At 36.9% G+C, this 26,284-nt stretch overlaps 1 protein-coding gene across 5 annotated transcripts in view; it reads left to right on the top strand.

Annotated features, from left to right (window-relative positions):
- FSTL5 (follistatin like 5) overlaps window positions 1-26,284 on the top strand; it is an 845,021-nt gene that overhangs the window by 111,681 nt on the left and 707,056 nt on the right. For 3 of the 5 annotated variants that reach the window (XM_051831718.3, XM_051831715.3, XM_051831716.3), the window contains exon 3: window positions 21,603-21,636. In XM_051831718.3, coding sequence (XP_051687678.3) covers window positions 21,603-21,636 — 34 coding nt within the window. The remainder of the gene's footprint in view (window positions 1-21,602; window positions 21,637-26,284) is intronic. The other 2 variants (XM_051831719.3, XM_051831717.3) reach the window with 1 other exon arrangement.

Below are 26,284 nucleotides of genomic sequence, written 5' to 3'. Positions count from 1 at the left end.
CACTCCATGCATATGTTAGGAGTGCCTTTTTAAAAATTTTTTTATGAAGAATATTGGTTTTGTGATGAGAATTTCAAATCATCTGTAGATAATTTTAGTAGTATTAACATGTACCAATGATAATTATTCCAACCTGTGAACATAGGATATTGTTGTATATTATTCTATGTCCCTGGCCATTTCTTTCATTAATGTGTTGTAATTTTCGTTTGGAGACCATGTCCTCTTTGAATTAAATGCATTCCTAGATGATTTATTCTCTTTCTTTCTGTTTCTTCCCCCCCCCCCTTTTTTTGATAACTTGTTAATGGAATTGCTTTCATGATTTCTTTTTCAGCAGGTTCACTATTGGTGAATGATATGTTGATTTGATACTGGATTTTTGCATCCTACAACCTTATCCTACAACCGATGTCATTTATCGCTCTACCATTTTTTGTGGAATCTTTTGTTTTTCTATATATAAAATCCTGTTATGTGAAAACATGAGTAATTCAATCTTCCTTTCCCATATTTGGATGCATCTTATTTCTTTCTCCTACCCTATTTCTCTGGCTGTAACTTTCAATATTATGTTGAGAAACATCGTGAAAGTACGCCTTTACTTGTTATTGATCTTATGGGAAATAATTTTAGCTCTCTTCCATTCAGTATAATATATGCTATGGGTCTGTCATATATAACATTTATTGTGTTGTTGTAAGATAAATTCCTTCTCTACCTAATTTTTTGAGTTTTTTTTTTAACTCAAAGGGATGTCAGATTTTGCCAAGTTCTTTTCTATATTTATTGAAATGGCCCACTGTTTTTTAACCCTTCATTCTGTTGATGTGGCATATTATCTTCATGGATTTGTGTATTTTGAGCCGTCTTTGCATTCCTGGATAAATTGTAGTTGATCATGTCATTTTCATGTGCTGTTGAATGTGATCTGCTAGTTTTTTAGTGAATTTTTGTATCTATATTCATCCAAAATATTTGTACGTATTTTTATTTCATTATGTACTTGACTGGATTTGTTTTCAGTGTGATGTTATCATTGTACAATTAATTTGGAAGGCTTCATTTCTTTCAATACTTTAGAATAGTTATAGAATAATTTGTGTTAGTTATTTGATAAAGGATTTGAAAAATTCTGCAATGAAATCATCCAGTCCTGGAATTTTCTTTGTTGGGAGACTTTTTTATTAGTGATTTATTCTCATTACTTATTATTGGCCTATTCAAGTTTTCCATGTCTTTATGATTAAATTTGAGTAAGTTATACATGTTCATAAGTATATCCAATTTTTCTAGATTTTCCAGTTTCTTAATGTTCAGAGTAGTGCCAAGTGATCTTTTGTTTTTCTCTGATATCAGTTTCAATACTACTTTTTTACCTCTGATTTACTAAGTTAGGCCTTCTCTCTTTTTTTCTTTGTTACTGTTGGTATTTATCAGTTTTCTTAATTTTTAAAGTTAATTTATTTTTTAAAAATTTGAAACCAAAGACCTTCTCAGATCTGGAAAAACTGACCCTAAAATTCATAGAAAATTACAAGAGACCCCAAATAATGAAAGAAATCTTTTTTTAAAAGATTTATTTTATTTATTTGAAAGACAGAGTTACAGAGAGAGGTAGAGACAGAGAGAGTTGTCTTCCCTCTGCTGGTTCACTCCTCAGATGGCTGGAGCTGTGCAGATATGAAGCCTGGAGCCAGGGGCTTCTTCCTATATCTCCCACGTGAGTGCAGGGGCCCAAGGACTTGGGCCATCTTCTACTGCTTTCCTAGGCCATAGCAGAGAGCTGGATCGGAAGAGGAGCAGCCGGCACTAGAACTGGCTCCCTAATGGGATTCCAGTGCTTCAGGCCACAGCACTAGCCCCAGAAGAAATCTGAAACAATAAACTGGAGGCATTACAGTACCAGATTTCATGATCGATTACAGCACAATTATAATCTAAACAGACTGATACTAGCATAAGAATAGACATAGCTATCAGTAGAACAGAGAACCCAGAATTAATCCGTATATGTACAACCAATTAATCTTTGACAAATGAGCTAAAATCACTCCTAGAATAAAGGAGAGTCTTTTCAATAATTGGTGTTGGGAAAATTGGATTTCTGCTTGCACTGTTATGAAACAAGACTCCTACCTCACACTCTATACAAAAAGCAACTCACAGTGGATCAGGGCTCTAATTCTAAGACTTGACATTATCAAATTACTAGAGAAAAACATTGGGGAAACACTGCAAGATATCGGCCTAGGCAAAGACTTCTTGGATAAGACCCCAATAGCACAGGCAATCAAAGTCAACATTGACAATTGAGATTACATCACACTAAGAAGCTTCTGAATGGCTAAGGAATCAACAAAGTAAAGAGGCAATCAACAGAGTGGGAAAAATATTTGCAAACTATGTATCTTGTAAAGGAGTTAATATCCAGAATGTGTAAGGAGCTCAAGGAACTCAACAACAACAAACAAGCACTTCAGTTCAGAAATGGGCTAAGAATATGAACAGGCATTTTTCAAGAGGAAATACAAATAGCCGACACATGAAAAGATGCTGAGGGTCACTAGCCATCAGGAAAATGCAAATAAAAACCACAATGATGTTTTACCTCACCCCACTTGGAATGACTATCATCTAAAAATAGAAAAAAAATTGAAAATGTTGGCAAGGATGTACTGGGAAAAATACAAGAATACACTGTATTGAAAACAGTTTGGAGATTCCTCAGAAATCTGAAAATAGTTTTGCCACATGACCCAGCCATTGCACTTCTGGGAGTTTACCCAAAGGAAATGAAGTCAGCATATGAAAGAGTTATTCGTAACTCTATGTTTATTGAAGTGGAAATCACAATAGTAAGATATGGAATCAACTCTGATGTCCATTATGTGATGACTGAGTGAAAAAAATGTGGTATACATACATGATGGAATACTACTAGGCCATAAGAAAAGAATAAAACCATGCCTTTCAAAATGAAGTCAATACAATTGGAGAACATTATGCTTATTGAAATAAGCCAGCTCCCCAAAAAGACAAATACAATATGTTTTCCCTGATTTGTAGTAGCCAATATAGAGTGCAAAAAATGTATATGAATGAGATTGACATTTTGAGATTGAGTTATTTTATAGCCTGTCTATACTGTTGAAAAAGTGGTTTTTCTACTTACTACTTATTGATTTCTTTATTTAGTAGGGAGTAAAGCTTGTGATTATAAAGTAAATTAAAAGTATGTAATTGTCAAAAATCAAAATAATAATAGGAAAAGAAGGAGAAGGGAAGCTAGGAGAGAGGAGGGGTGGAAGGGTATGGTGGGAAGTATCATCATGCTCTGAAAACTGTATATATAAAATACATGAGGGGCTGGCACTGTGGCCTAGTGGGTAAAGCCACTGCCTGTAGTACTGGTATCCCATATGGGCACCGGTTCAAATACTGGCTGCTCCACTTCTGATCTGGCTCTCTGCTATGGCCTGGGAAAGCAGTAGAAGATGGCCTAAATCCTTGGGCCCTTGCACTCCTTGGGCCCTTGCACCTGTGTGGGAGTTCTGGAAGAAGCTCCTGGCTCCTGGTTTCAGATTGGCACAGCTCTAGCCATTGTTGCCATTTGGGGAGTGAACCAGCAGATGGAAAACTCTCTCTCTCTCTCTCTCTCTCTCTCTCTCTCTCTCGACTCTCCTGTCTGTGTAAATCTTTCAAATAGATAAATATTTGAAAAATCTTTAAAAAATCTTTAAAAAAATACATGAGATTTTTTCCCCGTTATATAAATAAATAATAAAAGTAAATAGCAGAAAGAAAATCAGACAGAAATACATATATAATATACATATATATATGTATATATATATATAGAGAGAGAGAAAGATAGAGAGAGAGAGAGACTAGCTAATAGAGGAATATCTTCCACGTACTTTTTCACAACCCACAAGTTCTCAAAATCTGGGACTGGGCCTATGCTAAAGCGAGTAGTCAGGACACAGCAACTCTGTCTGAGTCTTTTACAAGGACTGGACTGAAGGAACCAAAGTCCTGGAGCCATCAGCTGCTAACCCACAGGGTTTACATTTGCAGGAAGCTGCCATCAGAGACAGAACTGGGATCTGAACCCAGATTCCACTTGTGGATGTGGACATCTCATCATCTCATGTTGCATCTTTTTTTTAAGGATTTATTTATTTGAAAGACAGAGTTACACAGAGAGAGGAGAGAGAGAGAGAGAGAGAGAGAGAGAGAGAGAGAGAGAGAGAGAGAGGTCTTCCATCTGATGGTTCACTCTCCAATTGGCCGCAATGGCCAGAGTTGTGCCGATCTGAAACCAGGAGCCAGGAGCTTCTTCCGGGTCTCCAATGTAGATGCAGGAGCCCAAGGACTTGGACTGTCTTCAGCTGCTTTCCCAGGTGCATTAGCAGGGAGCTGGATCAGAAGTGGAGCAGCCAGGACTGGAACTTGTGGCCCAAATGAAATGCTAGCGCTTCAGGCCAAGGCATTAACCCACTGTGCCTCAGCTCTGGCCCCTCATGTTGCGTCTTAAATGCTGCACCAAGTGTTCCTGCCCACCCTCTAAATTTTTGTTGACTTTTTAAACCTCTTCAGTCATTGATATGTTATATTGCTCTTTTCCTGGATCTTCATTTTCTGTGAAAGAGAGGGATAGAGGAGGGGACTGGGGAGTGGGGAAAGCATGGAGACAGATTAGATCCTGGAGGAGTCTAGAATTGAATCTGTGTCTTTCACAGGGCATTAGGAAACTAAATATTTGAGCTATCTTCCAAGGTGCACATTAGAAATTAGCAGGAAGCTGGAATCAGGAAGAGAGTGAGGACTTGAACCCATTACTCCAACATGGGATGGGAGCACCCCAATTAGCACCTTAAATGCTGCACCAAGTGTCTGCTTCTGTAATATCTCTTCAGTCTCTGTATGATTCCTTTTTTTCTGAGTTTTTTTTTTTTTTGTCATTTCTTTCCCTCTAGTAATTTTGAATTTTATTTGTTCTTGCTATCCTGGTTCCTTGATTTCATTGTTGTGCATTTTATTTGAAAACTTATTTTATTTTAGTGTAGACACTGATTTTAGGGACTAAGTAGGGGTGTGGAGCTGCCTGGATGCATCTGGAGCACCGGGAGGGAGAATATGGCTGCCTGATTATTTACTAAGGACTTCTGTGGTCTAGACTTCCATCACGGGATGCCTAGGTGCCTTGTAGAGCTCTGGGAGTGTGGACAGGCTACCTTGCTTTGTTGGTAGAGCTGGTTCACTGAGTTGTCAGTAGCAGCTTTAGAGCTGTCTTACAGGAACCTGGGTGAGCAAGGACTGTAGATGGATATGTGGGACGAGAGACTGAGTAGGGGAGGGGACAATGTGGACTGGGTTCCTACTCCTGGGCAGTGTAGCCACGTCCATGGGAAACATGGGCTTTCTCAAGACAGCTCGTGGCCTGCGAGGGCCACAGGCTTCTCCAGCAGCGGATGCTTCAGGTGAATTTAGTATGAGTAGGGACTGCCAGGCACCTCTTGTTATCCTTTCCCCTGGAGGGAAGTGCCTCTTGGGTCAGAGTTCATCCCATGGGACAGAGTGGCAGTTGCTCTGTACATTTCCTCTTCCTTATCAGGCCACCACCAGGTTTCTCTGTGTTCCTTAGAACCTCTGTGACATGCCCAGTGCTCTCAGGTCGTCTGCCTCCAACACTCCTGTTAAATTTTCCCTTGTGTTGGTCCTCTTGTGGAGGGAATTTCTCCAGGCACCTGTAGTCAGTCATCTTGCTGACATAACTTCTCCTTGAGTAAATAGTACAATTTATGTTATTAGATAAGGTATACACTAATACTGCTCACTGGGAATTCAAAACTGAAAATATTAGACTACTGTAACAATTATTACTTATCAACCATTTGGAGATTTAGTGAATTACCAACTCAAATCAGTTGAGGTGGAAACAAAACATGAGAGGAATTCTAATATAAATATCTGCATTTTAATGGGCATAACTTTATTAACTTCCCTGACAAAATCATTAATTAGTGATTTAGATTTCCATTTATTACAAATCTTCTAATTAGTGATTTGCATTAGAAAAATCATCATATTTTTTCACACTTTTAAAAGACATTGTAAATATATTATAATAATTGGCATATTTATTTAATTTATGTGGATCTTTGCTGAATAGTATCATCAGTGATACATAACTGGGAATACATTTTCTTCTGTAGATGGGACAGCTTTTTTTTTTTTTTTTAAGATTTTATTCATCTATTTGACAGGTAGAGTTACAGACAGTGAGAGAGAGAGACAGAGAGAAAGGTCTTCCTTCTGTTGGTTCACCCCCCCAAAGAGGAGCAACCGGGACTAGAACCCGGCACCCATATGGATGCCGGTGCCGCAGGCAGAGGATTAACCTATTGTACCACTGTGCCAGCCCCAGGACAGCTTTTTTTAAAATATGGTTTAAATAATCCTCACGTCTGCTGAAGTTGAGTTATGCTTATATGCTCACAGATTTTCCCCTAGGATTAAGTATTTTTCAATTCTGTACCTTTGCACAGGTTAATACTATTTTCTCCCAACAGATTATTTTGCCATCCTTTAATTCTTAGCTGAAACAACATTTTCACTGTGAGTTCTTCCTTTGCTCCATATCTCAGAGATGCTTCCACATTTGTTTTATCATCCTATAGATCATCCTATAGATTCTTAGAATTATTTTGTAAATAGTAGCTATCTGTCCTTCTAATGAATCATTAGAATACAATGAAAACTCCTGAGATCAGAAATCTGTGTTATCCATAGTAATCCTGTTTCATAGCAAAGTGCTGGCCATGTGATTTCCAAGCAAGCCTGTACTCTAGGAGCAAGTGACCATTTAGCTTGTCAGTATAAAGCAGAAAGGTGATCATAAGATACTGGATAAAGTCAAAGCATATTTCAAATTTCTTAGACAAAAATAAGATGAATAAATTATATGATGTGCAAGCAACTTAGAATGTGTCTAATCAATATCAAAATGCAGTCTTCTGCATTTTTTTCGTAGAGAAAAATCATAAAAATCTTTCACAACTAAATAGATACCAAATTTTGGCTGGAAGTTTTTCACAATTGAAAGGTGTCTAAAACACACAGTAAACATTATACAAAACAATTTAATAAATTGTTGATCGTATTTACTTTCTTCCTATTTCAACTGGTCTATCAATGTAAAATTAAATTTTCTCCAAATTTTAATTCAAAATCTAACAATACAAAACAATGATGATATTAAAAGAATCTACAAAATTATTTTTTTGGTTAAAATTAAAGCTTCAGGTAACATAGTATTTCATTTTTTAGTACTTTTCAGAATTCTTAAACATAAAATAATTTATGCTTTCTTACAGCAAGCCTTTTTTGTATGTGTATCAAGTGTGGGTATTTTTAGTGCATAAGTATATTTTTGTTTATTTAACAATCTGGTTGCTTAAAATGAGTCTTGTGTTAAGTGCCAACATATCCCACCAACCCTTGTCTTCTGCATGTTACTTCTGCTCCTGATGCCCTGATTCCTTCACAAGTTGAAACCTCTCCCCTCCTGTAAGTCCCACTGGGTTTATGTATTCCACAAATCCAACAAGCAAGATGCCTCTTGTGAATCTTTGGGGAAATTCTTATTTATTGCATTTGACACCCCATGTAGTGATTATTAATGTATATGTCTTATCCATTTAACTTGAACATACATGCTTGTGGTAAGATACAAACAAGCAAGCAAATGATGTTTGTAAATAGATTTAAATAGTCAGTGTCACATATATTTATTATAATAAACATTGATTTTATTTTACATTTAAATAGACATAAATTTCCATCTTAACCCTTCTGAACTTAGGAGTCAGAGCTTGTCTTGCCAACATCCCTTATTGGAGTACAGGTTCAGTTCCCAAGAGCTCCACTTCCAATCCAGTTATTTCAGAATGCACCTGGGGATGCTGCAGATGATGGCCCAAGTGCTTGGGCCTCTGTCACACGTGTGGGGCACCTGGATGAAATGAGGAGTTTCTGGTTTTGGCCTGGCCCAGCCTAAGCTGTCTGTGGCCATTTGGGGGGTGAACCAGTGGGTGTAAGTTCTCTCTCTGTATCCCCTCCCCTCATTCTGCCTATCATTAAATAGGTAAATCTGAAAAAATACTTTTGAATACAGAATTTTAAATGAGGAAATATATGTGAAAAAAACAATAAAATATTGAATATTGAAGGGATTTGGTAAGTCAGTACAGCTCTATTATTTTTTAAAGTGTTAATATAAAGAGAACTGATTTTATGCATTCCACAAATATAGGTCCATACTTCCCTCACTCCCCTATTCCCCCAAACCCTCTTCAACAGTTTTTATAAGGATATAATTTTAATCCACTCTATATTCACAGCCTTAATTCACCATTCTTTTTACCACTTAAAGCAATATATTAAATAACACCTTTAAACATAGTCATTTAATACTGAATTCTAGTAAATTGGTATATTTTAAAGTGAGAAACTGGATTTCTTTGAGATATTCTAAATAAGAATGATAATCAAAATTGAAGATGTCTACAGTTTGTCATCACTTGTTTTAAATATTGGTCATATTGGTCAAATTCAGATTTTTATTTTAATTTAATTAGCTTTTAGAAGATTCATTATGGTTTATAGATATAAGTCAAAGAACATAATTATATACTCAACCTCCCTCCCTTCCCCTGTTTCCTTTTTTCTTTCTGTGTCATTTTTTTAGCTTATGAGATGACATTTTAAGTTTACATTACAGTAAAAAGGGTTGTTGAATCAAGGGACAAGTTTAACAGGTAAAAAAGTAAAAAGATCCTAGTTTAGAGGGAATACAGACAATGGCTCTAAACAATATTTGAATATTGAATCTAAACAATATTTGTAGAAATTAATTGATAAAAATATTTTTAATTTCTCCTACTAAAACGCTAAAGCAAAGTCTTTCATTATTTATCAAATATTAGTGCAAAACTATGGATTTAAATGATCCCAAAAATTGATCAATTTTTGTGTAATAAAGTGTAATTTTTGTCAAAGCTTCTTGACAGTCTCACAGAAAACTTTTTGGGGATGGAATGAATAATATCATCAAAATGTCCATACTACCAAAAGCAATTTACAGATTCAATGCAATCCCAATCGAAATACCAATGACGTTCTTCTCAGAGATAGAAAAATGATGCTAAAATTCATATGGATTCATGAGAGATGCGTAGTATCTAAAGCAACATAATAAAGCAAAAAATAAAAGCTGGAGACATCACAACACCATATTTTAAGACATATTACAAGGGTCGGCACTATGACGAAGCAGGTAAAGTCACCTCCTGCACTGCCAGCATCTCATATGGGTGCCAGTATGTTTCCCAGCTGCTCCACTTCTTATCCTCCTCTGTTATGGCCTGGAAGGCTCTGATTCAGGCATTCTTCCCTCATCCAGGGCTCTGCTCCTTGCTCCAACTTAAAGATCAAGTCAGGTTTGGTCATGCAGTGCCCCAGGGAAAACAGGCTGCTGTAGGTCTCCAGCATCACATCCCTGTACAGGATTTTCTGAGCTTGGTTCATGTTCTGCCATTCCTCCCAGGTAAGGCACACAGCTTCAAATGCTATCATCACAGGCGGATGACGAAGAGGGAAGAAGCAGCAGGAGGCAGGCTTGGGGTGAGCGTTCAGAAACTGCCTGGGATCGCACGTGCAGAGCAGGAGATGCAATAAATGGGAGAGAAGGTGCAGCACAGCCCCATGGCTGACTCTAATCAGGGAATGAACTCCCTCTGGTCCAACTCAGAGTCCCATGGGCAGACCTCTTAATTCACCATTAACCATAATATTCAATTTTTTTAAAGTCCAATGTATGTCTCTTGAGACCAGGTTTATAATCTTCAGAATTTAACATAATACTGAGAATACCCACTGTAATATAATGACAAGTTCATCATAACTTTTCTTCCTAAAAATCATATAAGCTTGACACACACACACGCGCACATATATATATATATATATATATATACATATGATAAGAAGCAGTTGGAATTTTGACATTGCAATTAAAGACTTCATATCAACATATTAAGAGAGAAGAGAAATATCTATAGACTCTATGGTTTTTTCAGCCTTTATTTTTATTTTTTATTTAATGACTTTGTATCAACCTATTTAACTCATGCATCTAATTATGTGTATTAAAATGAGAAAATTATTTTAATTTAATTGTTCTTATTATTGAAACATGGGTTCTAGATGCCCAGTGGTGTTAATCAACTTTAATCCCAACCCTACAGTATCACACATTACTTGCTGTTTTGCAGTGCTATCGTACAGTTTGATTTGGTCCTGTAACTGTTCATACTATGTCCTCTGCGTAGAAAGGGTTTCTTACATTTGCTATGGAAATATACTATTTTTTCATATAATCTCAAATTCTTTCCATAGATTTTCCAGTTCCTATCTTCTTCCAATATCCCTTCACTTGCCCAAGTTTAGAAAAAATGCAATATTCCCTTGACTGTACTCTCCAGATTTGATACTAAGTCCAGTATGGAAGATGACATTTTGTTATGGATTTTGTGTGTGTGTTTATGTGTGTGCGTGTGTGTTTGTCCATCCACCACACTGTTGCATCCTATAGTCCAGAAACAATATTAGCAAGGACCTCACTCTCTTGTAGGTGCTCTTCCAGACACTGAAGATAGCCATGTAGGACCCTACATACCTTTCCTTATAGAACATATGTTCCTTTGAAAGGGATCAGATAGTGGACAAATAAATACATATCTTCCAGGATGAGTAACTTTTTTGAAGAATGAATAAAATGATAAGGTAATCAAAAGGTAGCAGAGGTTCTGTTCTATATTGCGTGGTCAGGGAAGGCCTTGCTGAGGGTGTAGCACGGGATCAGGGACATGACTGAAATTCCAAGAAAAGGCATTTTAAATTAAGGATAAGATTGTTCTTTAAATTATAAGGTTGAAAATTCAAAGTTGCAGTTTACTGATAATGTATTTATGTCTCTGAGATAGAATAGGCGATATACATAACGCTATGTTTACCAATATATTTTATTTTCTAGGCATTCTTATAGTTAAATTGCCTCCACAAAATAGATGGTTCCAGAAAATGCATACATATGTGTGTCTGTAGGTCTTTGGGGAGGGAAGTTCATGTATTCATGGAATTCATGCTTCAAAATAGCATAGAAAAGATTGTTATAGAATTATAATGGATTACAATGGAATCGCATGATAGAAACAGCATCCTTTTCCTAGCTGTCATGCATTTATAATTCATGTTACTTAACAGTACTTGTACATATTTTCAAAATACTTAAGTATTTCATATTTTCATCCATATATCCATAGGCACAAATAAATGATGAATAAGTTTTCCACTCAAAATTAGCACTTACTTTACTGTTTTCCATTTGTCTGGGAAACATTAAATCAGAGAACAGAATAGTTCTACAAAGATATTTAAATCAGACCACTTGCTAAAATTAATAAGATTTACCTTCATGCATATTTTCACAAAAATTTCTTTCTTTCTTTCTTTCTTTCTTTCTTTCTTTCTTTCTTTCTTTCTTTCTCTCTCTCTCTCTCTCTTTCTCTCTTTCTCTCTTTCTCTCTTTCTCTCTTTCTCTCTCTTTCTCTCTTTCTTTCTTTCTTTCTTTCTTTCTTTCTTTCTTTCTTTCTTTCTTTCTCTCTTTCTTTTTATCCATCTATCCATCTATGCTTTTTTTTCAATTCATTTACTATTTACATATTAGACTCTATTGACCAATATAAATGAGTTTAAAATTATACATTCTTACCTGAGTTTTCATAATAGTAATACATGCATAATTTCACATTTGATGAGGATGACATCCATTCACTTCAGAAATTTCTGTGGATGATACAAATTGACAGCCAGATAACATCAGCTGGGAAACATCATTTTTGGTTTCTACAGATTAATTTTTTCTATCATTTGCTAATTTTATTTCATTTTAAGTTCTGTTGATTCACTACAAACTTTATTCAACATGCCAGTATAACTATTTTGATTTGACTTTGCTCAAATCATGTGAAACAAACTATTTTTTCAACATATGATTAATCTAAACACAATTTTAATTTACTTTCTTATTTTATTTAAACATTTTATTTTTTGTTTTGCATTTTAAAATTTTATTTAAGACCTACAATTCACATGTATTTCATGTATACAGATTTAGGAGCATAGTGTCACTTCCCACCTACCTTCCCTCCTGCCATGCTCCAATCCTTCTTCCTTCTCCCTCTCCTGGTCCCACTCTGTAATGTTTACATAGGTCTATTTTCAGTGTACTTTATACTCATAAGGCTAATTCTGGCCGGCACCGCGGCTCACTAGGCTAATCCTCTGCCCTGCGGCGCTGGCACACCAGGTTCTAGCCTGGTCGGGGCGCAGGATTCTGTCCCGGTTGCCCCTCTTCCAGGCTAGCTCTCTGCTGTGGCCAGGGAGTGCAGTGGAGGATGGCCCAAGTGCTTGGGCCCTGTACCCACATGGGAGACCAGGAGAAGCACCTGGCTCCTGCCATCAGATCAGCGCGGTGCGCCGGCCACAGCACCGGCCGCGGCAGCCATTGGAGGGTGAACCAACAGCAAAAAGGAAGACCTTTCTCTCTGTCTCTCTCTCTCTCTCACTGTCCACTCTGCCTGTCAAAAAAAAAAAAAAAAAAGGCTAATTCTACACTAAGTAGAGTTCAAAAACAAACAAACAAACAAACAAAAAAACCACTGTGCCTCAATAGTAGAGACAAGGGCTGTAAAACAACAATCATCAAATCTCAAAATGTGCATTTCACCCCAATACATTACATTTTAGGTACTCTATTAGTTACCCCAGGTCAGGGAAATAATATGATAGATGTATTTGATTTTTTTTAAAGATTTTATTTATTTTACAGAGAGAGTTATAGACAGTGAGATGTAGAGACAGAGAGAGAGGTCTTCATTCTGTTGGTTCACTCCCCAAATGGCTGCAACTACTGGAGCTGTGCTGATCCAAAGCTAGGAGCCAAGAGCTTCTTCCTGGTCTACCATGCCAGTGCAGGGGCCCAAGGTTTTGATCCATCTTCTACTGCTTTCCCAGGCCATAGCAGAGAGCTGGATTGGAAGAGGAGCAGCTGGGATTAGAACCGGCGCCCATATGGGATGCCAACGCCGCAGGCAGAGGATTAACCTACTGTGCCATGGCGCCAGCCCCAGACTTTATTATATAAATAAAATTTTCTTAGGCAAATAAAAATGGTAAATAAATAAATTTAAAAATGCATATGTAATATACTTTTTTCTCAATTTTATAATGTCTCAGCATGTACCACCACATGCAAGTAAAGGGAACACTATGTTGTATAGAGGGAAGTTCTTATTAAAATTTTATTTATTCATTCATTCATTCTTTCATTTATTTAACAGGTAGAGTCATAGGCAGTGAGAGAGAAAGACAGAGAGAAAAGTCTTCCTTCCATTGGTTCACTCTCCAAATGTCCACTACGGCCGGCGCACCACACTGATCCGAAGCCAGGAACCAGGTGCTTCTCCTGGTCTCCCATGGGGTGCAGGGCCCAAGCACTTGGGTCATCCTTCACTGCACTCCCGGGCCACAGCAGAGAGCTGGCCTGGAAGAGGGACATCCGGGACAGAATCCGGCGCCCATATGGGATTCCGGCTCTGCAGGCTGAGGATTAACTAAGTGCGCCACGGTACCAGCCCCTATTTATTTATTTTAAAGTCTGAGTTACAGGGAGAGAGGGAAGGAGAGCAGGAGAGAGAGAGAGAGGACGAGAGAGAGAGAATCTTGTATCAGCTGATTCACTCCCCACATGGTTGTAATGGTCAGAGGTGGGCCAGGCTGAATCCAGGAGGCAGGAGCTCCATCCAAGTCTCCCACGTGAGTGGCAAGGGCCTAGACACTTGGAACACTTTCCACTGCTTTCCCCAGAGGATTAACAGGGAGCTGGATGAAAAGTGGAGTGGCTGGGACACAAACCAGTGCCTATATGTGATGGCCCCGTCACAGGTGCCAGGTTTACCTGCTGTACCACACACTGATAGAGTCGCATTCTTAAGAAAGAGATATCTTTATAATATTGTTGCAAGGAGAAGAAGAAAATAGCACTTAGATTTCCCTTTTTATTTTGTCTGGTTTCCATTTACTCATGATGTTAACCATGCTAATTATTGCATGGAGTCACGTGATGAGGAAAAGTAATAGTAACCTCGAAGCCTTGTCCTTATCCCCATATTATAAGGTGAACGACCAAATCTTGTATTTTCCATACTTGAAAGCCCATAACTCTGTCATAAAATACACACAGATGATTTTTATCTTTAGTCAAAATAAGTATTATGTATACTCTCTAGGTCAGAGAGAATTGGTTGATTACTTTAGAGTTACCAATTCAGTTCTTGCACTGCTTCATTCATAGATCCTTCAGTGTGATGGGAAGACTGCAGTAGTCTTGGTACTGACCAGAGAGTTGATAATAAATCTCATCTTGCAACATCACATATATGTACATTTAGATAGAAAAGAGCATCCGTAGGCATTAACTGAATGGAGTCTACTCCTCTTCTTAAGGAATTTAGGCTTACAGCATGGGAAGGGAGGACAACTCCTGGATAGACTGTAATAACGTTTATTATGGTGGAGATGATGCACTTAACATTTCCATGGCTTCTTCTTTTCCCAGAGAGCATATGTTTCTCAATGAGAAGGGACACAGCAAATTGTGTTTGAATAAATTGTGGTCAGATATTTACTTCTGATGGTTGATTGGAAGACATCTGTTTTCATATTGTTATAATAGCCATGATCAAAAGTTAATAATCTTGTAACATAGATTCAAATACATAATCAGAAATCATCTTATTTGTGTCTCCTAGCCTGATAACAGTACAGATAAAGGACTGACAACCTTGTGCACGGATGTGATGTGATTGTAGTGCGGTTTTCCTAGACACTTAAGAACCTCACCTATAAAACTACTGTTTACCACAATCTGACTTAATTTTACATTGGTTTAGCTAAGTTCTATTTATGATATTATTTTTTTAAAAAAATTGGAGACCATATGTAGACTTAGGTATTTCTTTGAGTCTGTGCTTTTGCCTTACTTGACTTTGCTAATCATCAAATGTCTGTAAGGGCTAAGGGCCCTCTTTCACCATTGGACTGGACTTCATTGAACCTATTGATGTAATTAATATACAGCACTTTGGGATTCTTCCAAGAAATGTTGTAGTACAAAGTAAAACATGAATAGTTTGCTATTATGTAGCTATGATACATGAACAAAATATATTTCTTTCTTTAAGACAAGATTGCTTTAGCAGACAATCCTTTCAAATATTAAAATCGAATTTTACCAATAAATTTTGACATTCTACTATCATAGAAAAGACCTAAGCATTGCTAATGTATGTAATGATTTTCAATGCCTTATGCAGAGGGGTTAACAGAGTGTTTTTAGCCAGTTATAAGTTCTCATCTACTTTAATGTCAATTTTTACATAACCTTTCCTCATTAAATTGTGGGCAATATATATTGCCAGGTTGAATAAAGCAGTATTTTAAACACAGAGGCAAATTGGAACAGATATTACTTTGAAAAACCTAAATCATTCTCTTCTAAAAGAAGTCAATACATGTTTGACAGTAAATGGAATGGTTGAGGCTCAAGTTCTCTCAATGGGCCTAGCACTGTGGCTTGGTAGGGTAAACCTCCGCCTGTGGAACTGGCATCCCATATGGGCAATGGTTTGTGTCCTGGCTGCTCCTCTTCTGATCCAGCCCTCTTTTAGTGTCCTGAGAAAGTAGTGGAAAATGACCCACCTGCTTGGGCCCCTGTACCTGCATGTGAGACCCAGAAGAAGCTCCTGGTTCCTGGCTTTGGATCACTCAGCTTGGGCTGTTGTGGCCATTTGGGGAGTGAACCACTGGATGGAAGTCCTTTCTATCTGCTGCTCACTCTCTCTGTAATGCAGCCTCTCAAATAAATAAATAAATAAATAAAATCTTTAAAAAAAGTCCCTTCTGAATTTAAAAACCTGCCATTCTTTCCATTCCACTAATTAATCCCCAATTCATCCTCTCTAAACTGATTTTTATTGAACATTTCCTCTTTGTAGAATGTTTAGGTATGTTTGCATTGTAATTTATACTTATTTAGAAATGACATTTTACCAAACAAATAAAATAAAGTTATTTGACTTTAGTGAAACCAAGTCTAGAATCAGTATCCCACATTTATGATGGCAAAACTTAGTATTTAGTATTGACTAAATACTAAGCTGTAGAGTGTGTGCTTTTTCTCACCCACATTCCCAAAAGCAGTGCATTTGAAATCTCTGTATTTTCAAATTTCTTAAGAAATACCTTAGGGGCCGGCATTGTGGCATAGCGGGTAAAGCCACCACCTCCAACACTGGTATCCCATATGGGTGGGGTCCAAGTGCCATCTGCTCCACTTCCAATCCAGCTCCCTTAGAATAAATCTGAGAAAGCAGCAGCAGAGGCACTGCTTTGGCCCCTGCGCTGATGTGTGGTGCTTGGTAGAATTCCTTGACTCCTGGCTCAGTTTGGCCAGTCGGGGCCATTGCAGCCATTTGGGGGGTGAACAGAGGATGGAAGATCTTTGTTTCTCTGTCTCTCTCTTGGTCTCTCTCTCTCTCTCTGCTTTTCAAATGAATAATGTAAATCTTAAAAATAAATAAATAAATGCCCTGTGCCCAATGTTCAGCAAAACACTTTTCCTTCAATTTCCTAAAGAAAAGTCTTGGTTCATACTGAATGTGTTTTTTGTTGTATGAAACCTACATGACTCCTATATGCATAACTAAAACAGCCTGTACCACTTGTTACATCACAAGAACTGATCCTTGTCTTACATAACTTTTTTCCACTCTCATGTGTGTTGTTCCACATACATCTTTTTAGTAACGTTATAACATCAGTCATATTATCCATCTCTTTTAATCTTTCCCTTGTCTACTGTGTTTCTTCCATTACTCAGGTATTCTCAAATCCCACTGAAATAACAACTATATTGTAAACTAAACACAGTAAAAAAGAAAAATGACAGAATGCAAACACAGCACTTGTGTGGCCTTGCTTTGCTCAGGTTACACAGCATCTCAGGCCATTTTTATCTTGATCATGTTTCTCACATCCAATTTCTACCATTTCATGTATATTTCCTCGTTACCCTCTCCTTTGACTTTGAAGCTCATTTGGAAACAAAAAAACACTTCATAAATGCAGTGATTCCTTCCCTGTCAATTAATCTAATGGTTATTTTTAGTCATAATTGTACTTGACATCTAAGGAAATTGTTTTTTGTTGAAAGTTCTCCTACTAAAATAATGTATTCTGGCCAGGGCCATGGCTCAATATGCTAATCCTCCGCCTGCGGCACCGGCACACCAGGTTCTAGTCTTGGTCAGGGCGCCAGTTCTGTCCCAGTTGCCCCTCTTCCTGTCCAGCTCTCTGCTGTGGCCAGGGAGTGCAGTGGAGGATGGCCCAAGTGCTTGGGCCCTGCACCCCATGGGAGACCAGGAGAAGCACCTGGCTCCTGGCTTTGGATCAGCGCAGTGCGCCAGCTGCAGTGGCTATTAGAGGGTTAACCAATGGTAAAGGAAGATCTTTCTCTCTGTCTCTCTCTCACTGTCCACTCTGCCTGTCAAAAAAATAAAAAAAATAATAATGTATTCTATGATTGCTTACTCGCCAGAATTTTCCACTCTCTTTTATTGGCTAATTCAACTTTATGTTTAATTAGGTATCATTTTGCACTACTTGATTCTAGATTCTTTGACTTAATTATATATTTCTCAGATTAAAAATGATGATTTACACAGAGTGGTAATTAAAAAATCTGTGTCTTGTTGAAATATCTCCTATGAGATCCAGATATTATAGCCAGTTGCTTACTTTTAATCCCCAAAGTGACAGTCCATGTAATTTCAAAGCCAGAATGCTCAGTAATCAAAACCATGATAGTCTGAGGTCCATTATCTCTTAAGAAAGAGACTAACAAGAGTCTAAACAACTAGAAAGATAAAATCCTTTCTAAGATGGGAAAAATGGTCAAAAGAGTAAGGGAAGATCAGAAATTCAATTGTGCTTGTGGCATGTAGGCAACATTATTATTTATTCAATTGGATAAATTAATAAAACTGTTGAATTTCTGAATCTCATGTCCAATGGTGATGTTTAGTTAGATGTATAAATCTGTGTGTTCTTAGCATAATGTTGCATTTAAAGCCAGAACACTAGATAAGATCACTGATGGATGCAGCCAGATGGTAGGAAGATAAGAACCCGATGACAAGGAAAGCAATATTTAAGAATTGAGGAGGTGAGGAATGATCAGTAAAGAAGACTAAATACAAGTATTGGAGAAACAGAAGAAAACACCAAGCGTTTGGCACTGTTAGAAGATCAGTGAAGAAGAGATCAGATTATTTATTTGGCCATGTTCCTCATCTCCATCCTTTTTATTAGGGAGGCAGACCTTTGGGGTGCTCTAGGAGTTCTAACGGGATAATTTAAATCTGCTGTTACTTTGCTGTTCTATGCCATAGTGACTGCTTACCTGGATTATTGCAATGCTCCCTTTAGTACCTATCCCCACGATCCTGTCCCTAATTTGCTGAAATATTCTCAATAGACAGAATGATTCTGTTGAGGTGGCCATCATTGTGATGCAGCAGGTTAAACCACTGCCTCTGATACCAGCTTCCTATCTCAAAGCACTAGTGGTGAGTCCCAGGGGCTCTCTTTTCTTTTCTTTTTTCTTTTCTTTTCTTTTCTTTTCTTTTCTTTTCTTTTCTTTTCTTTTAAAGATTTTATTTATTTATTTGACAGACACAGTTACAGACAGTGAGAGAGAAGACAGAGAGAAAGGTCTTCCCTCCATTGGTTCACTCTCCAAATGGCCGCAACAGCTGGAGCTGTGCGGATCCGAAGCCAGGAGCCAGGAGCCTCCTCCTGGTCTCCCACGTGTATGCAGGGGCCCAAGAGTTGGGCCATTCTCCACTGCCTTCCCGGGCCACAGCAGAGAGCTGGACTGGAAGAGGAGCAACCAGGACTAGAACCTGGCTCCCATATGGAATGCCGGCACCACGGGCAGAGAATTAACCTAGTGCGCCATGGCGCCGCCCCTGGGCTCTCTTTTCAATACTGCTTCCTGATCATGTGCTTGGGAAGGCAGTGGAAGATGGCCCAAGTACTTGGGTCTCGACCAGACAGTAGGAGACCAGGATGTTGTTCCTGGCTTCCTGCTTCAGCTTGGAGCATATCTGGCTTTTGTAGCCATTTGGGAATGAAGTAGCTGATAGCAGGTCTTTTACTCCCTCTCTCTCTTGCTCTGTATTTCAAATTAATAATTGAATGTTTTAGAAAAGTACTTATTTTTTTACAAATTTTATAAAAGATTTATTTGAAAAGCAAAGGTACTAATAGAGATAGAGAGAGGAGAGAGAGGGGAGAGAGAGAGAGAGAGATTCTGTCTGCTGGTTCACTCCTGAAATGGCTGCAACAGCCACACCTGGACCAGGTCAAAGCCAAAGACAAAGGGGCCTCAAATTCCATCCAGTTGTACGGCCTGAGTTGCAGAACCCCAGCACTTGGAGCTGGATCTGAAGCTGAACAGCGTGCACTTGAACTGGTGCTATATGGGATGCCAGTATCACAGATGGTAGTTCAGCTGCTGTGCATGACATTGGCCCCAATCACTAGATCTTAGAGCTAAGAAAATTATTCTACTGAAATATAATTCAGTGTTACTTACTTTAAAAAACGTATTCAATTCCTTCTCAGCTCTCTCAAAGTAAAAACCAAAGTCCTAACAGTGCCCCCAAGTGCTATTCTATTTGTCCTTTTACATCCCTGATGGTGTTTCCTGCTAAACTGTCTTTGCTTAGTCCAGTCCAAGAACACTATTCTCCTTGAATTTTTGACAACACAAAAACCTCCAGTACCTCAGCTCATTTGCATTTATTTTTCTCACCTAGATATTTTCTCTGTTTGCTTGTACCATACTCATTTAATTCAGAACTTTATTCATGATTTTTTTTTTATTGTGGTGGAATGTATAATTAATATAACTGGATGCCAACATTATCACCTTCTGTGGTAAACCATCTTCTGAGTTGAACTTACTATCATACTTGCAATATGCTCCATAGGGACATGATTGTTTTGTTTGTTATTTTGATACATCCTTAAACCTCATCATCTGAAGTAGTGCATGGATGCGGAAAGTGATCCATACATATTTGGTGAAAGATTGAATAACTATATGAGTGAATAAATTAATGAATGAATGTTAAAAGAAGAATGAAAGATTTTAATTACTATATACTCCTTTGGAAAATGTAGCCTGCTAATTAACTAAGATTATGAAGGAATTATATCCTAAATGTTTATATTGTATATTTAAATTTTTAACTTTAATCATCAAGATACTCTACATTAAAAATAAATCAGAGCTAAGAAATCAGTTAACTATCATTGAGGAGAAAGATATTGAAGTACAGAGGTTAGATGTGTTATAATGAGAGAACTGGAACAGCAAGTCTTAGTCTGACAGAATTACATCATTGAATTAGCTGGCTCAATAAGTATACAATTCATAATCTGAATATTGTATTCATGATTGCCACAAAATCTGTCCTTTTAAAAACTCTAACTAACATGTATTGGCATAAACATAATTCTGTAGTTTAATGTGTGTATGATTGCAATGTATTTTAGAAATATTTTTCAAAATCATTTTCATTGTGAGACCTTTAAACTTTTAGACAGAATAAACCATCCTGGAATATTAAGTGAGAAGTTAGACAGTTTACAATATCTACTTTAAAACTTGAAAGCAAGCTAATTCACCAAGGGTTGCCTAGTAACTAATAAAGGCTTTGTCAAATTGAGAGATAGGTCAGACTGGAGCAGCCATTGAATAAATGGTAGAATTGTTGTCAATGTTAGCCTTAAATAAGGAAGGTCGGATCCAATATTAAATTAAATTGAAAAATAGCTGATTGATAAAACTTTTGTGTCCACTATGTTAGCCTTAAATAAGGAAGGTCGGATCCAATATTAAATTAAATTGAAAAATAGCTGATTGATAAAACTTTTGTGTCCACTAAGTTCACATTTCAACTTTTTCCTTCACCAGCAACTTATGATTAATATATAGCCATTGATAATAAATTCTGAGGACATCATTTAATATGTGTTGGATTGAAACAGAATGGCCAAAGGCATTTGAGAGGCATGAGTATTTATTTAATATCCATTAGCTATGTGATTATTTATAAACCCATATGAATATAATATATTGTTTTTAGAGAAATATATGTTGACCATGAATTGCTACTATTCTAATAACTTTATGTAAATGTTGTTTTCATGGTGACAATTGTGTTATAATATCTCCTGAGTATATATGTAAAAACATTTTGACAAGTGTTTATAGTGATACTTTATATCAGATTGTTGATCAAATTTTATTTAAGGATTTTGATCTATTTCTGTTTTAATTCCAGCAGGAGAAAAGTCAAGAAAGTTCAAGAATCAAAGGTAAGGAATTATTTTCTTAAATAATAGTTATAAAACTTCATAGGAGACAGAAAATGATGTGATGCTAGTTTGAAAATAAAAGTTACTATGAGAAAATAGTGATAACTTAAAATCTTTGGGGGATTGTCTGGGACCACAAGGCTCTGAGTTTGGGCATATTGTGTATCTATATCAGTGAATACTAAAAAGAGATGTGGTTCTTTTTATTTATTTTGCTAGATACGTTTTTTTCAAATGACTTATATCAGGTTGCCCTTGCAGGATTCCCAAACTGTTTGTGTTCGTTTTCAGCTAAGCGAAGTATGGCTTGATATTTTATATGTGAACTTATTATGCATATTTATCCTCAAACCAGTCATATTAGCTCAATGTTTTATGCTTTTGTGTTGCAAAAGGGAATTTGTATTCCAAGATGTGTTGCACAGTGTTCATCTAAATGATGTGTGTACATTTTAAGAATACTGAGGGAAGATCTTCCTCTTTTGAGGGGCTCCAGTGTTTCAGGTTAATCTTCAGTCATATTTGTAGCCCTGATTCAGGAGAAGTAAGTGTAATGTAGCTTACTTCTTGATACTTTATTGCCTTGGGGCATATAAATCGTATCAACTGATATAGTAGAAATCATGTTTTTCCAACTACTGTCTAGGAACATGCTTCCTTTTATAATGCAATAAAAATGTCAAGACGAAGCTCACTGCTCTTCATTGTTATTAGCCATCACTTGTTTCAGAACTCTCACGTGGCTACCAAATTACATACTCCTATGTAAATCAGAAATGTATGGTAACATTAGGGTTTTATGGTTGTTTCTGAAGTGTTCTTTACTGTTAGAATCATTTTGAGATGCTGTCATACTGAAATTATGAATAACTATTTTAAAATGGTTTTAAATGTCAATAATTAAATAAAACATTTAACCATTGAAGCCATTGCTTACCTATTGTTTGGCAACAATATTGTGCAAGTCAGATATTTTACATTCCCTGATGATTAGTGATTGAAAAGTGAAATCCCTTCTCATTTAATATTATAACCCATTCTGAGCTAGTATTTTTTCCAGACTCTTCATTAATTGTTAATCTAATTTACTAGGACGTGCTTATTAAGTTGTCAGTAATATTTCTAGGGGAAGTTTTTAATTCTCTAATCCTCTGAATCTAGTGCCTCTCTCCATTTATGTTGATCTCAACTCAAGGAGTCCAGTGACCGAAAGTTATATTAACATACAAAACATTCCAATGAAAACTGATCTTTTTCTCCATATCCATGGAGGTACATATTTCATGTTTTCAGAGTTTCCATGTTCTCTTTCTCTTTCTGATTAACAATTTGACAGTCAACATGCTCTAATTTTGAAATACTGTATAAATCATAATTTTAAGTGCCCCAATATTATTTTTATATGGGAATCAGTAGACAAATTTTGGTGTAATATTTAATATGCTATTGGATCCTCAAATGATGTTAGCTTCTAGATTGTCTCTTTTTAAATGGGTGAATATCTAATCTCTATTAATTGCATAGTTTGTGAGTTTACAGGTGTTTTCTAAGGTAACCTTCCTTGAATTTCCCCGAAAATGAACCCAGTCCTACATGTTAGACAGAAAGGGTGAGCTATCCAGGCACTCATATATAGAACTGCTCTTCAGTGATATTCCAGATATAGCGTGTTAACATATTGTGCCTCCCATTGAACATCCTTGCAGAATTTTACAAATATTGTTTAAATTTGTGATTGGCTTCTTCATTTATATTTATGAGTAGCTCTCTAGATCTCTCTGTCAAGAAAACAAGCAGTGTTTGAAGATTTAAATAATTATTGCTTTACGAATAACAAACTTTTGTCAACTTGGGAAAGCTCAGTTTTTAAAGAGCTTAAAATGTATCTTACAATTAGAAGGGCAGTGTTACTGTGGAGAGGAAAGCACACCTGTGCTGTTGTATGCTTCTGAATATGAGCGTCACCCTTGGTTTGTAAGCAAAAAAGAAAGTCTTACTAGACATAAAGCAGTAAGATCGGGCTGCTTTTATCACACAGTCTTCTCTTCTCCTATGTTGGAAGAGACACTCTTGGTTCTTCCCATTTGGAAGTGACAGACGTAAAGTATAATTCCTTGCATTGCAAGTTGACTTTTTCTGCTCAGACTCAATAACTAAATAACACTGAATGCTGAAGTTATTTCTCTAATGGCCACTTCCATGTTATATATCTTTTTAAAGATTTATTTTATTTATTTGAAAGACAAAGTCAGGGAGAGAGAGGTAGAGACAGAGAGAGAGGTTTTCCATCTGATTGTTCATTCCCCCAAATGGCTGCAATGGCCGGAGCTCTGCCAATCTGAAGGCAGGAGCCAGAAACTTCTTCCAGGTCTCCCACGTGGGTGCAGGGGCCCAAGGCCTTGGGCCATCTTCCACTGCTTTCCCAGGCCATAGTAGAGAGCTGGATCGGAAGAGGATCAGATGGGACTAGAACCAGAGCCCATATGGGATGCCGGTGCTTTAGGTCAGGGTATTAACCTACTGAGCCTCAGCGCCGGCCCCCTGTGTTATATTTTTTATTCCTGTATTTTGTTTAAACTCTAGCAGATGTCAAACACTGTACAGAAATTTCTATATATATGGCCTCAATTAAATCCTCGAAAGTCATTAGTTCTGAATTAGCATGAATATGTGTTAGCATTTTGAGAAATCCTCTCCAACGTAAATAAATGCATGCATATATACGTGTATGTGCTCAATCGGGGCACAAAGTGTTCAATTTCATGGCTATGGGCTTCAGAGGATCATGGGAATATGTGGGTGATGAAGAGTATATACATGGATTTCACACCAAAATAAAACTTACGTTTTAATCTTGCTTAATTCAGTTTTTACTGGGCTGGAGTGCATGTTGCTCTGAAGGTTTGGGTTGCCTGAATGTACAGAGCTAATTTCCCTAGAATAATCTTGCACAGTTTGTCAGGTTGACTACTCAGTAAGTGATTACAGTGAATGGAAAAGAATGAACTCTCCTACGGTTATGACCAAAGACCTGTGGCTAATTTGCATTAACTAATGAAAATATCACAAAAAACTAGAAGATAATAATATACATGAGTTCTGTATGAGACTCTAATTTTTACATGTCTTTATATTTATGAAATACCAAATATCCAATAACATGCCATACTTGATATGCATATTTTGACAGTTACATAAAATGCAGTGCCATTATATTTTTAATGGATTGCTGTTTATTATCAGTGTCAACTTTTGTTTTTTGGTTTGCTGTCTAGCAGCTATTGCTGAGACTAATTATTGGTTGGATTCATGAAAACTGCAGTTTTCATATATGATATTCAATTCTTATAATTCAGGAAACTTCAGTACCTAAAAGTTAAGAAAAGTTATACATAGAGCATGTCAACCAAATTAGTAATAGGCTGTTTATTTGCTTGTCTGTATTTGGCAAGAATCATGATGGATAAATTCCAAGTAAATATACTTACGGCAGACTTGCAACAATAATACCGAAAAATAATTGTCATAATTTAATGTGAGAGAAATATAATTGGTTTACATCATTTTATGCTGTATTCATTACATTTTATCAAAACAATTCTGTTTTCACTGTATTTGTTTTAGTAAAAACTCACTTTCAAAATTAAATGGAGGCAGAAAGCATTCTATTGAAAGAATATTGGTTACCTTGTAGAAAAATTTTATGTCACACATACATAACTTGATAGTATGTCTGACTGACAACTCTTTAGTTACCAAAATAGTAGCTCAAATATTGTAATCCATTTCACTTATACCTTACTTGTCTATATGAATACTAATTGGTTGTTCAGGAACAAAATCAATTAAAAATGTAACTCCAAATTATTATGAACACATTTCCAGGCTTTTCTGATTCCATTAGACTGACATTTGTTTCATTAATGATCTGTACTATTAGAAAATATGTCATGCATCTCTATTTGATTGGCATTTTGTGATAATATGAGTGTGATTTTTTCTTCTACAGATTTAAGTTTTATTTTCTCACTGTCTAATCACACAGTGGTTTGAAATCAGAATTAGCAATTTATCTCAGCTACCATTTGCATGAAAATTACAAGTGCATTTTACAGCATGTTTTCCATTTGCCATTCAGAGATACATTTTGAAAAGTATGTTAAAAATAAGGCAAACTTTAGGTTTAAAAGATCTTTTTAATTTAAAAAGTTTTTTCAAAAATTTTTAATTAGTTTTTACCAGATTCAATATAATTTACAGATACAATTCTAAAAACATAATAATATTCCTTTTCTCCCTCCCCCTCTTTCCTGCACCCTCTTCCTTCTCTCTCTCTGTTTCTTTTTTCTTTTAAAGATTTATTTATTTGTTTGAAAGTCAGAGTTATAGAGAAGGAGAGGCAGAAAGAGAGAGAGAGAGAGAAAGAGATCTCCCATCCACTGGTTCACTCTCCAAATGACTGCAACGGTCAGGACTGGGCCAGGCTGAGGCCAGGATTCCGAAGCCTCATCCAGGTCTCTCATGTGGGTGCAGGGGCCCAAGGACTTGGGTCATCTTCCATTGCTTCCCCAGGCGTGTTACCAAGAAGCTAGATCAGAGGTGGAGCAGCTGGGACTTGAAGCAGCACCCACATGGGATAAGGGCTCTG

The sequence above is a fragment of the Oryctolagus cuniculus genome, chromosome 8 (assembly GCF_051225735.1).
Source record: "Oryctolagus cuniculus isolate XC-2025 breed Fujian yellow rabbit chromosome 8, ASM5122573v1, whole genome shotgun sequence".
In the NCBI taxonomy this organism is placed as follows: Eukaryota; Metazoa; Chordata; class Mammalia; order Lagomorpha; family Leporidae; genus Oryctolagus; species Oryctolagus cuniculus.
Note: the sequence above shows the minus strand (reverse complement) of the source record. Positions and strands in the feature narration are given on the sequence as shown.